General features: G+C 47.0%; 1 protein-coding gene across 1 annotated transcript in view; it reads right to left on the reverse strand.

The window, feature by feature from the left end:
* MED13L (mediator complex subunit 13L) overlaps positions 1-12,780 on the reverse strand; it is a 167,586-nt gene that overhangs the window by 9,739 nt on the left and 145,067 nt on the right. Inside the window, exons 18-26 of the mRNA XM_021549848.2 lie at positions 12,302-12,481; positions 10,522-10,745; positions 9,727-9,919; positions 7,754-8,201; positions 6,224-6,443; positions 3,724-3,912; positions 2,114-2,337; positions 1,531-1,673; positions 190-348 (exon numbers count right to left, since the gene is read on the reverse strand). Coding sequence (XP_021405523.2) covers positions 190-348; positions 1,531-1,673; positions 2,114-2,337; positions 3,724-3,912; positions 6,224-6,443; positions 7,754-8,201; positions 9,727-9,919; positions 10,522-10,745; positions 12,302-12,481 — 1,980 coding nt within the window. The remainder of the gene's footprint in view (positions 1-189; positions 349-1,530; positions 1,674-2,113; positions 2,338-3,723; positions 3,913-6,223; positions 6,444-7,753; positions 8,202-9,726; positions 9,920-10,521; positions 10,746-12,301; positions 12,482-12,780) is intronic.

A 12,780-nucleotide genomic window follows, 5' to 3' on the forward strand; every position in this document is an offset into this window, starting at 1 on the left:
CCTCAGGAGACTGCTCTCCCCACATAGCATCTCTCCATGATATTTTGGGGGATTCTGCTGGCTCAACCTATTTTCTGCCACACATAGCCATGCTAGTCAAGCTCTTCACAGAAATCCCAAGATTAATGTGCCTAGGTGTGAAATGTGATAGGAGTTTTGCTGGCATTGCCATAGTTGGCTAAAACATACCTGGCATCACCACGAATGATCCCTGTGGCTCCATGGCAACGAGGCAGGCACTGAGGATGGAGGGGGAATCTGCTGCAGAGATGCCACACATGCGGCAAACCTCCTTCAGCTGTTTGCTGATTGTCTGCAGGGAGCACTCCCCGAGCAGGATACTCCAGTCTGCAAGGGAAAAGCATCATGGGAGGACAGAGCTGATGCAGAGCCAGCACCCACCTGGAAACAGCAAAACATTCCCAACACTTGGCATTTCCCTAATCCCAAACTCTCAAGGACTGACTCCTGTGCACACGAGGGGTCTGGCCCCACAAACTGAGTGCTCAAGGAGTTCCTGTGGAATGTTTTTAGTCCATTGCAGTCTGTTGGCTTTTCTTTGTTCAATACATTTTTTCCCAAGGCTTTTTTGTATGTTTACTGATGTTTAAGTTGAGGAATCACAACTGAATCCTATCTCTACCCCTGTGTCAGGATAACTTTGTTCAGAACTTTCTCTAACCTCTGATAAGGCCCCCAACTTCCCTTGGAAGGACAGTGTGCAAATCCTGCACAACACGAGGGAGCAGCATCAGACCCAGGGCACAAGCAAGGAAAGGTTTATGGAAACCAATACAGGAATTCAGTGCCAGGGCAGGACTGCAGCCAGCTCCCCTGTAATCCATGCTGTCATGGCCCAGGAAATTCCAATTTGGAGGATCCTGGTGATTTCTCTGCCAGGTACTTTACACTCAGATCCACTTGTTCAAGTGGGCATCACTATCAAAACAACAATGGGGACAAGGGGAGAGAAAGGACTTCAGCAGCTCTGGTGTTGATTATAGACTCCTAAGGAGCCCTGCCTGGGAAGCCTGGGTATCTGGCTTCCCATCCATGTTTGCCCTCACTAAACTCTGGCAAAATAAACAACAGTCTGTCCTGTCTCTGATAGAATTTGGCACACCTTGTTTACCTTTTGTAAGGTCATGACTCTAGGAAGCAGAGACAGGACTTGGAAAGGGTTAAGCCAAATTCACCCCATCTAATGACACTGTGTGATGGCAGAGTCTCAGCAAGTCTGGAGGTGATACAAAACAGAGGAATGGCTGGGTCCCCATCCCTGGAAGTGTTCAAAGCCTGTGCAGATGTGGCACTTGGGGACATGGATCAGTGGTGGCTTCAGCAGTACTGGAGGACAGTTGGACTTCATGAACTCAGAGGGCTTTTCCAATCTAAACAATTCTGTGGTTATGTGATTATCACTCTCCATTTTGAAAGGTTTGTGATCAGGTCAGAACAATCCTGCCTTGCACCCCGGGTCTCCCTGTTGCACTCCACACCTTGGGAGTGGCAGCCCTGACAACTGCACACCTTTCAGCTCGCCATGGCCCAGCCGGCCCAGGCGCCCGATGACGACTCTCCATGGCAGGGATGTCATCTGGACAATGCCAATGCACCATTCCCAGAGCTTCTGCAGCCCGATCTTCCGGGCAGACAACTTGCTCCTCCTGGACCTGCAGGGGAAGCAATTAAACACAAGAGTGAGACAATCAAGGACAATATTCAGATTTCTGTTCTCTCTAATTGCATCACTGTTTACCACCTACAGAGTTCTGGGCAGTCCCTATCTTACCTTTTACTACTACTAACAAGAAAAACTATGTCTGCTTTCAATACTGTTACTGCCTGTGCCATCAAACTGATGAGCAACACACCAGGTGTTCCTCAAGGTAAGATTTGTAAGCAAAATAAAATTAAAACAGATTGTAAAACAAGTGTAACTCATTCAGTTTTCCCTGTGCAGATCTGAAAATCTGGAAGTGCCAAGTGAAGTATTCTCACTCTAACAGCAGCATGATCTCCTGAGCGGAAAGGGGATGGAAGGGATGTGCAGGGAGCTGGTGAGGGATGACTCCAGACATGGATCCATGGAGAAGCCAAGGGCAGTGAGTACCTGCTGGGCAGGTCAATGTTGACGATGCAGGTCTCCAGCAGCTCCCCGTGCAGGTCGGTGCAGGACGCCAGGAGCCAGCGCTGGTCATGGGACAGGCAGTACCCGACAAAGAGCACGTTGTATTTCTGACTGGCCTCTCCAAACGTCTCTCCCAGCTCTGTCTGCTTGTCTTTGATGGGGGCCAGGATGAAAGGAGGTGAGTACAGCTGGATTGGGCTGGGCCTCTGCAATAGAGTCAGCACAACCATCAGGAGATAGATCAGAAACTACTGAACACAAGGAACACACACACACACACTGGCAGCAAGTAAAGAGACAGGCAAGCGTGAAACAATGAGTAAATTCAAAGCATTCCTAGTCAGGAGGGAGACTGAGAAAAGGGGGGTTATAGACAATTCACTGCTGCCAGTTAAAGCTGATGCACTTCATACCCTATCTGAAGATTTCTTTTTATGTACACGTAACTCAGGGTATGAAAGCAGTCTTTGGACCAGTCTCTGACACAGGCAGGAGTTTAAACCCCCTCAGCTGTCAGATCCTCCTTTCCCTCAATCATCTTTAGGCCCTCAGCTAGATTTGCTCCAGTGCATCCGAGTTTCTTGTTCTGAGGAGCCCAGAAGGGAGGAGGACAAGACCTCCCTAGCTGTGCTGCAGCACCTTCCTAAGGCAGCCCAACTGCTGCTTCTTGGGAGCATCCATCACGTCCAACAGGACCTCCAGGTCATCTTCTGCAAAGCTGCTTCCCACATGGGCACCCAAACCCATCTTTGCCTTGGAACTTCTCTCTGAAGAGCACACAGGAGGAGCCCCACCAAACATGTTTCATAATTAAAAAACCATCTGGATGTTTTCTTAATTCTTCAGCAAAGTTTGGGAGTCTGCAATGCAGACTGAGAGACAACGTATAAAATGCAATAAACAGAGATTAATTAAATGCAGTAAGTAAATGCCAATAGGTTTGGCTTTGCAAGTAGGTTTTTAACCCCCCCCAAGCAGCTCTTTATGCCAAGGTAAATGTTTAATTATTTTGTTGGTCCATTAGATCTAATGGATTCACAGTTATCTTTCAAAGAATGCAAAACCTTCATAGAAAGTAGGATGGATTAGTCTTCCTTTGAAATCCCTGAAATTCCAGAATCAGGGCTTTAATATTTACAGTTTAAAACAGATAAAAGATAAGCCCATCGAAGAGGGGGATTTCTCCATTACCTCAGGGAATTAATATAACATCTGCAATTAGGCACAGGAACTTATTTCATATATATGCATATATATGTGAATAAAGGTTGGGTTTAAACTCTGGTTGGAGCACTATAGATTGAAACCACAAAATGACTCAGAATCCCAACTAGCAATGTTCATTTTCCTTCACACTTTAACTTTTTACTTTATGAGTCAAAACCAAAAACTTAAAATGTTTTGAAAGCAAGTTAGCCTGATGTTTTTGTTACTATTTTCTAGTCCGTATTAGCTTGCTTTTTCCCTTTATATCATCGTCTCCTATATCTTGAAAAAAATCCCCCAACAAGTAGTTTCTCTACTCTTTGATATTTGAGGAAAGTGGTTACAGTTTATGAACAGACTTTGATTTTCTTGCCACCAATACCAACCTCAGGATTTTTGAGGGTCATCTCAATGCTGGCAGCTGGCCCAAAGCCTGTGAGGGACTTGATGTGGATCTGTGTGGGCAGGGGCCTCCTGCACTGGCAGTACACAGAGAACGCCAGAGACTTCAAGTGCTGAATGTAGAAAACCTGTTCATCCTTCATTGTCTGCAGCATGTACTGGCAAGGCACAATCTGTGGAATTCAGACACACAATAAAACAGGGCTGAGAGGCTTCCAGGAGCTGCTCATTAATATCCAACCAGATCTACACAGTCATTAGTCACCAAACACCCAGCACACTTTGGGATGCTCCACGATTTGCATTACAGGTCCCTTGGCAGGAGTGGCTGCAGCAGGCAGGGACTGCATTCTCTGGGACAAAACTGCTTCCATCACAATGAAAGCGAATTTTAATCCATAAAACCCAAACATTTGTATTCAAACTCCCTGAATTTTTTACAAGTGTTTTTCTGGGCAACATCTTCACTTGCAGGTGGCCTGAACCACACAGTCCCTGAACGTTGTGTTCAGGTGGGTTTGGCTCCATGGCTCGTGGTCAGGAACTGTTTGCTGTCCTTGTGAGAACTGGCACTATGGTGTCATCCTTACAGAGGGGTGTAGAGGGCACAATTAAGATTCTGTCACAATGATTTGTGTGGTTATTTCCCCTTTTCAATTTAGTGGCCAGTGGAAGCTCGGCAGCCTCAGCTGCTGCTCCGTTTCAAAAAGTCAAGGGAAGCAGCCCACAAGGATTCAGAGTTTCAACCAGCAAGAACTAGAGTACAGGGAGATTTGCCCGGGAGATGAGTTTGGGGGTTAAGACCCAACTACACAACAAGAGCAGGAAGGAGAAATGGCACAACACTCCTTCAGAAGGAAACAAAGCACAACAAAAACCTGGTTTTCTGATCAAACCTATTTTAAAATTAGAATTTAATCACTGTAACCTCACTGTTTTTATCTACTGGTTTTATTGTACAAGTCCTACTTGTGGCTGTTAAAGTGTCTTTCCTTTTACAGTGAGATCTTTGGAGCAGAAGCTGTCCATATAAAACATTTACATTGTTGCCAACACTACAGGACCCAAACAAACTCTTTCAGCAAATATTTTCAGTAGTAATAAAACTTAAAGCATCACAAAACTTTAACTACTTTATAGTTCTTGCTTGAACCTTCAGAACCTTAGCAGCACATTCTGCTTACTAAATGTGCCTGTGTGTTTTTAAAAGCCAGCTTTACCCAAGGATTTCAGGAGCTGGGCCTTCCCCCTCTGTACAGGAACAGTAATAAAGCTGCAAACATTTGGGTTTGATTCATTTTGAAATAACTGCATGTTGAATGTGCTGTGGTACAGCTGTGAGAATACAGGGCTGGAACTGGATCACGTTTCCCTTGACTTCAGAGAAAATTGCTGTTTTGACTTCAACTGGCAAAATGTATTTTGAGGAACAAAGAGTGAATGTGGAAACAAACAGCACTGAGGAAAAGGGTCAGCATGCTACAGCCCCAGCTCCAATGGCAGTGCAGAGGTTACACAGTTCTTGTGTTTCAGACACCATGGTAGCAGTGGCTGCTTTGGTTTTAGTGCCTCTAGGTCTGGATCAATCAGCTGCCTGCAGCCTACCACAGTATGAACTTGTGGATCTGATTTTCAGTTCACTCCCAAGCCTGAAATATTTTGGTGACAGTTTGCCCCATCCTTTCAGGGGACAATGAGGTCAAAACTATCAAAAACAACAGTTTTCCTTGGCCAGCTTGAGACACAAGAACTTCCAATTTTTTTTTTTTTTAACTAATTTGAAATACTGTTAAACCAAGGTGAGACATGGATTAGGTGCACAGAAATCCTTCTCACACTGTTCCTGCCTGTGCCCTCTGGCCTCCCATTCCCCCCACATTTATGGAGGCTCAGCCTCTGTGACAGGAGGCCTGGCAAAATGCAGCCAGCCTGGGCAAGAGGCCAAGAGCTGCCTCTGGCTACACAAATTCTTCAGCAATTCCATAGTAAGTAACTGTTTTTATATGCCAAGTTACATGGTAAATTATTTTTTAAGAAGCAGATAATAACAATACAATAGTTATATTATACATTAAATGTCTGGTTTCACATACTTATTCTGGATTAAATAGTATAAATCAAGTATAAACAACTCAACATGTAAAGCAATCAAAGGAACAACTGGCCAGTTTTGGCAATGGCAACTCGAGTTACAACTTAAATAATTGAAATCCCTCTCCAGGAAGCACCGAGCAGATAGGATTGCTAGGACCATGGGACATATTCGATGCAGGGATACTGTGGCTGCTCTAATTAATTTCCTCATCAAAACAAACACAAGGGGTTGTTTTTTTTATAGACTTGCACTCTCAACAAAATAATTTGTAAATGCCACCTACATTTCATGCATTATCTGTCATTTATCTGTTTTAGCACAGTGTCCATATCACAGGTGTGCTGTGCCACAGAGACTCAGTGTGAAGCCACAGAGGAAGGCAGAATTACCTGGAGAATGAAAGAATTCCTCATATTCTCAGGCAAGTTGTCCAACATTTCTGTGTAGCATCTCATGAGGCTCAGGAGCCAGAAGTTGGTGGAGGCAGACTCCTCGTCAGCAGTGTAGGTGAAGGGGTCCACCATGTAGATGACCACGGCGGGGGGGTAGGCGTTGCTGTCCGCAGCGTCCGGCTCCGTGGGGACCCCGATCCGCTCCCGCTCCGACGTGCTGGGGGCAGAGCCACAGCGTCAGTACTGCTTGTGTCTGGGGCCAGGCTGAGCCAGAGGGAGGGAAAGCACGAGCAATTCTGGCACCCAGAAACAAAACCAAAACCCATGAGGACAGGCATTGAGATGAGCTGCGCTCACAGCAGCTCCTAATCCAAAATACCTGGGGTTAATCAGGCATTAAAAGTACCCCACAGTCTAACATCATCTCACTGAATGCAATCAGACCGGATTATACCTGAAGAATATGGAATACTCCTTAGCTGTGTATCTTTTCATGTAGGTGTGTGTCTGGGTTTCAGTGCAGTTTAAGGTTTGCTTTTGAGAGAGATGGAAGGGGAAGAGTAGGAGTTTAGAAGTGCCAAAGCAATTCATGGAGCCTGGGGTCCTGCTCAAGTCCGGGGAAGGCTCCACTGGCAACAGAATGAGCAATTGAGAATTTCTTACTTGGTAAAATGCCCCTCCCGTGCCTCAGCCAGGAGAGCGAGGCTCAACATCTGCAAGTGATCAAAGCACTCAGCCTCTGTCAGAAGCCCCTGCAGCTGCTCAAAGGGTGTTTTGCACAGATCAGGGAACAGATGTCTCAAGGACAAGCCCAGCTACAGCAGGATGTGGGCATTTCCCTCTCTGTAACACACACACCAGGACCATCAGCAATGTGCACTATTACAAGAGTAATGAAAAACATGCTGCCTCAGGAAGTTACTTACATACAATGCTAAAAACCTTTTCTTAATTTTTATGTGATGGATGGCTATTCATAATGAAGTCTTTAAAAAAGTTGTGTTGCCCAAATTTGTTTTAAAGTAACAGGACTACGATTGTGTCTCCTGACCTCAGTGTGCTTGCCTGAAAAACAACACCTAAAATGCAAAAAAATTAGGAAAAAAAAAATCCATGGTTTGCATTTTGCATGTGTTAATGTTGTAGGTGTGATGGAGTAAGAGACACTCAGCTCCTTGGGGTACCTGCAAGTGCCAAGCCACAGGTGTGGCACAGGACCTGACATACCCCTGTGCTCCTGGTTCTGCAAGGACAGGGCAGGTGGAGGGTCCTAAGGCAGCTCCACATCCATGCAGCTGAATCAGGCTGGGATTCTTGTGATGAAAAACCAGAGGGGTGTTTTTCCCAACTCCCCTTTGTCAGTGACTGCTTTACAGAGGAACAGGCCCTGCTCTGCTCCCACCTGCTCGGCTGTGCTGCACCTGTCAGAGAGGCCTCTCCTTCAAAGGGTTTCCCTAAGGCTTAGAGGCTGGCTGAGCACCGGACAGGGGATTAGAGAGCAGCACTCTGAGCCAGGTGAGCGCTTACCCTTCCTGTCCCTCCTGCTGCTGCTGTGGCAGGGTGGGGCCCGGCTCGGTGTCCGCCCCGGAGCCCGCGCCGCCCTGCGAGCGCTCGGCTGCGCCTCCCGCGGCGCCGCCGCCCTGCCCCGAGCCGGCGGTGCCGCTGAAGCCCGGCGTGGAGGAGGTGCCCATCTGGCTGGCGCCGGGCGTGGCAGAGGACGCGGAGAGCTGTGGCACCGAGGAGCCCGAGGAGGACGCGCTCCCTGCCGGAAGGCTCGTGGTGCCCGCGCTGGGCGTGGAGCTGAAGGAGCTGCCCGTGGCGGGGGCCCCAGCGGCGGCCGAGAGACACGAGGAGGCGCTGGACGGAGCGGGTCCCGAGCTCCCGGGAGCTGCCTGCGGCTGGCTCGGAGCCGGCGTTTGGTACTTGGGGGGCAGCAGAAGGCTGCTGTCCAGCTGCAGGGTGGCCAAGTAAGGTGCTGGAATGGCATGGAAAGAGGGATTAGTGACAGATCAAAGGAACCTGCATCAGCCTGCAAATAGGATGACGTTCCCTGCACTTTTACGACATTGTAAGAGTACACAAATGCTAAAAGAATTGACTCTCCATGACCACTGTTTGCTTTGGAATCCATTTCTCAGGGTGTCAATTCGAAGTAATATATATCATCTTTAAAATCAGGATTGACTTTGCAGGGCTTTGTAACTTTAAGCTGGTACTGACACATTCTGCTTTCTGGCCAAACTGTGGCAGTAACAGCATTGTACAGTACTCAGCTCTGCAGTCTCTGACAAGTTATCTCTGTCAGGCTGAAAACCTTAAAATCGTTTATATCTGAGCTACAATCATGGCAAACTTAAATGTAGTGATTTCTGCTGTGAGATACCACAGTGATAAATGAATATTATTTATTTGCTCCCCGAGGTGGTGTAAATCACCAGCAGGGAAGTTCCCAATGCTGCCCCTGCCAGATGCCTCAGGTGTGAACCGAGCAGCCCAGTTCTTTACCTGGCTGTGCACATGCTGCTGCATTCTGTGGGGATGCCTGAGGTACTTTCTTGGCTTGCCATAATTCCTGTGTCTCATGCTAAGATCCCAATTTTCAGTCACATACAATATATGTTGACTCTGGACCATTCTGGGAGGAAACAGCCATGTCTGTCCCCAGCTGAAATCAGGTGACTCTAGGGACTCAGCCAGGAGCACTTAGCTGATCCTACCCCAGGAAATGTTACACTCTTCCACACCCTCAGGTTCTACAGTCCCTCACTGAACAAGTGTTCCTGAGGTTGGTGTAGAACAGGGCAGGGTGCCATAACAAAACCAACCAAACTGATCTGTTAAAAGCGTCACTGTTTCAGGGGGGGAATAAGCATGAGGTCCACTTCAGAGTCATGTGGTTTCAAGGATCCACACACAGCAGACTGAGGCCGCAGGCACCAAGGACACCAGCACTTCCTCTTCTGCCCATGTTAACTGACTGCCTTTGCAGAGACCCAGTGACCTCCCCTCTCCTGTAAATACACCTTTACACTGGAAGGATGCATGACATGGCTCTGTCACACAGGTATGATGAGATTGTGTCAGCAGCAATAAACCAGATCCATGGACACCTTCAGTCTTGTGTGGAACACCTGCCCCATCCTGGGAAGTATTCAGGGCCAGGTTGCCGAAGATTTGAAACAATCTGGTCTGGTGAAAGGGTCCCAGGGGGTGGAACAGGATGAGTTTTATGGTCCCAACCAGACCAGACTGTAATTCTGTGATCTTTGTGATACACAAACACCTTATACCAAATTGACTTTTCTAGAAAGATAAAAATTTGAATCTATGACACAATTCCCCAGAGTGAAAATCAACTTTCTGAAGGAGGCAAATTTAACATGGAAGAATTTAATATAAAGCCTTGTAATATCTTTTAAATATTTAAACAGACCATAATCTGCACCCTGTGGGTTTGCACATGGCCCTCGCAGTCCCCAGAGCCGTGGGGCGTCACTCACCGAGGTGATGGCGGCAGACCTGCGCGTAGAGCTTGAGCCTGGAATGATTGTCACAGTCCTCGGAGCCCCAGGGCTGGCTGAACCACTCGCTCACCAGCTCGTCCGTCAGCTTCTGCGCCACGCTCTTGCCCACCCGCATGATCCCGTCCCGCAGCACCTTGCAGATGGGCTTGTGCTGCCCAAGTCTGCACATCTGCCAGGGGAGGGAAGGACAAATACCCGTAAGGAGATGCCAACCACCCCCGGATGGTACAGAGACTGGTTTGTGGCTTAAGCCGCTCATTCTCAGCACACAGCTAGGAGCTTCCTAATAAATATCTTTTAAAAAAGGGTTACATTTATCTGTTGGCTTGAACTGCACAGCAAAACTAAGGTTACAAAGGAATCAGACATGTTGGGGAGTACAAGCTAAAGAAATAATGCTGTTATCCCCAGCCTAGCAACTGTGAGAAAACAACACCTTCTTTAATGTGTTCCTTGCTCTTTAGGCTTAGTAGGGCCATCACAGGGAGGCTGCAGCTCTATTAATGTCACTGCTGCCTCCTCTGTGAAATTAATGTGTGCTGGGAAGAGCAGACAGCAACAAACACCCCAAAACACCCAGAGAATCCCAGTGTCACTCAGACAGCATTCTTGGGACTCTGAAAGTGCATAAAGCCCAAAATGAAAAAAAAAAAAAATCCCCTAATTCTAATAGTTGTTACTTTAAAGCCCATAGATTTTTCCCAGTGGACATGCACTGCAACAGCAATGACACTTAAGAAGCAATAATTCAGTGCGGTCCCTCTTTCCAACCTCGTATACAGCACTCAAGTCCCTGAAGAAAGTTTTGGCTCCGTCGAGCAAGGCCTCATTTTCCGGACACACCACGATGTAGGCGACATCCCGATGGCCCCCGTAGGGGTCCAGCAGGAGCCTCTCCCAGAAGGGCAGGGAGAACGGAGAGATTGTCAGGAAGTCCTTGTCATAGCCCACCAGCAGCGTCGGGATCGGGAGAGGCTCAGGAGATTCCTCAGAGCCTTCACAGGAGAAAAAACAAATAAAGAAAAAAAAGTTAAAATATCTGGCTTAACTGCAGTGGCTCTCTGTGGCCCAGGAAGTGGGTTCTTTTACAGGAATATTGGAAATCACTCATCCCTTTCTGTTCTGAGTGTCCTACACGTTTATCATGGAGTGGAAATGGTTATCAAGGGTGTGCCATGCCTGATAAACCATGTGCTTCCAGCCTTTCTTCTTGGAAAAGATATTTAATAAAGGAGAGGGAAGATTTATATCGTACTTAAGGAATGTCATATAATCAAAGTTGTTGGCCGAAGTAGAGGGAGCTGATCCAAGCACCACTTAAACTTTCCTAGAAAGCTGCAATAAAACATCTCCCAGTGTACTCCAAGCTCGTGTACTGCCCTTCCCAGGCTTCATCTCCTGGTTTTCCTTTGTCATATCCATAACCATAGCCATAGAGTTCCTGTTCAATCACAAGTAATAACAGGAACACAAAAGCTGACCTTACAACTCTTCATCCACCTCCACCTGGTTGTGCAAAATTCCCGATGCTTAGAGAAATTCATTCCCAGATATATAATACTACACAATGTTATAATTCTAAAAATTGCCTCCTGCCCTTCTCCATAGGATGTACTCCAAGCACTGCTGTCCCCACAGAGAGGATTATTACCCAGTGTAACAGGGTCTCTCCCAGATACTGCCTCAGTAGAAGAAATATTGCTGAAAATGTCAAGCTAAAATATACCCAGTAGCTCCTGCAGAATATAATTCAACTTTATTAAAAAGTCAGCATCCAGTAAAATTCACCGACTTTCCATCAAAGGTTCTGCTCTGCACTCTATGGGAATTTTGGTGCTACTCTCTGGTAACAATTGACAAATCCTAACTCTTCAAATTACAAATTCTGGGAAAATTATTAGAAGTGCTGCAGATGGGGCACAACAGCTTTAGACAGGAACTGGAGTTACCCCCAGTTGTCCCAGCCCCAAGGAAAGCAGAAATATATTATATACCAATAGAGAGCAAAATGTGGTAGAGCTGTAAGAAAAACATTAAACCAGACTGCACTGGTTAAGCCAGGTTGAAATGTCAGATGTTATTCTGCAAACCTACACAGTCAAAATCTGGTTTGTTACTGTGCATTTTACAGAAGTGCGAGGAGATACTGAGACTGAAATGTCTCATTAAGGCTACAAGAACCTGCGTGGAGAAAGCATTCCCAGTTTTTTGGGATTTGTAGTGTTCACACAGACTCTGTTCCCATTATGATGTGGCTCAAACAGCTCCCTCTGTTCCCATTTTCTCTATAGCAGATTGCTTTGGTCTGAGCCAGTCCCCCTTCAGGTTGTGGGGGCTGAGCCTTACTCACAGCTTCTGCTGCCTGTAAATGTGCATCACCTGGAGGGGTAAAACCTTCAGCAGGGTGAAGGCCTTTTGAGGCACTTTAAACCTCTGTGATGAGCCTCCCACCCCATGACCATATGAACAGCCCCTTTCTATCATTTCCAGGAGAAAGTGCCCATTTCTAGGAAGCTGCACTCTAACTTGGCACCAAGCCCAGTGTAGGTACCATAGGTCCCCCGTCCTGCCATCTTATGGAATTGCTGCCAGGTGAGTGGTCCCTGCACGTGCTGGATATTCTCCCAGGTCCTTCCTGTCCGCTTCTTCTGGATGGCATCCTGGAGAAAGGGCTGCAGGGAGAGCAGCATGCGCACCACGTCCTGGGAGGAGAGCATGCTGATGTCCAGCACTGCAAGGGACAAGGAGCAGCAATCACTTCAGGGAGGGACAGCAATCCCTCAGACACAGCAACAGCTTTTGTGGATTGTTCCTCGCATTGCTCTGCACATTGCCCATGGAATTTGGACAACTCTAATTAGCTGGATGGATGGTACTCAATGTGCAATTTCATGGCATTTTCAAAAACATTGCGGTCACCACAGCAATTTACACACACATTTCAGTATCACTGGTGTCCAGCTCAGGTCACAAGATGTCAGAGCTACATAGCTTCAGTATACAAACAAGTAATTTTTAATTCTAATTTCC

Source organism: Lonchura striata, chromosome 18 (assembly GCF_046129695.1).
Source record: "Lonchura striata isolate bLonStr1 chromosome 18, bLonStr1.mat, whole genome shotgun sequence".
Lineage (NCBI taxonomy): Eukaryota > Metazoa > Chordata > Aves > Passeriformes > Estrildidae > Lonchura > Lonchura striata.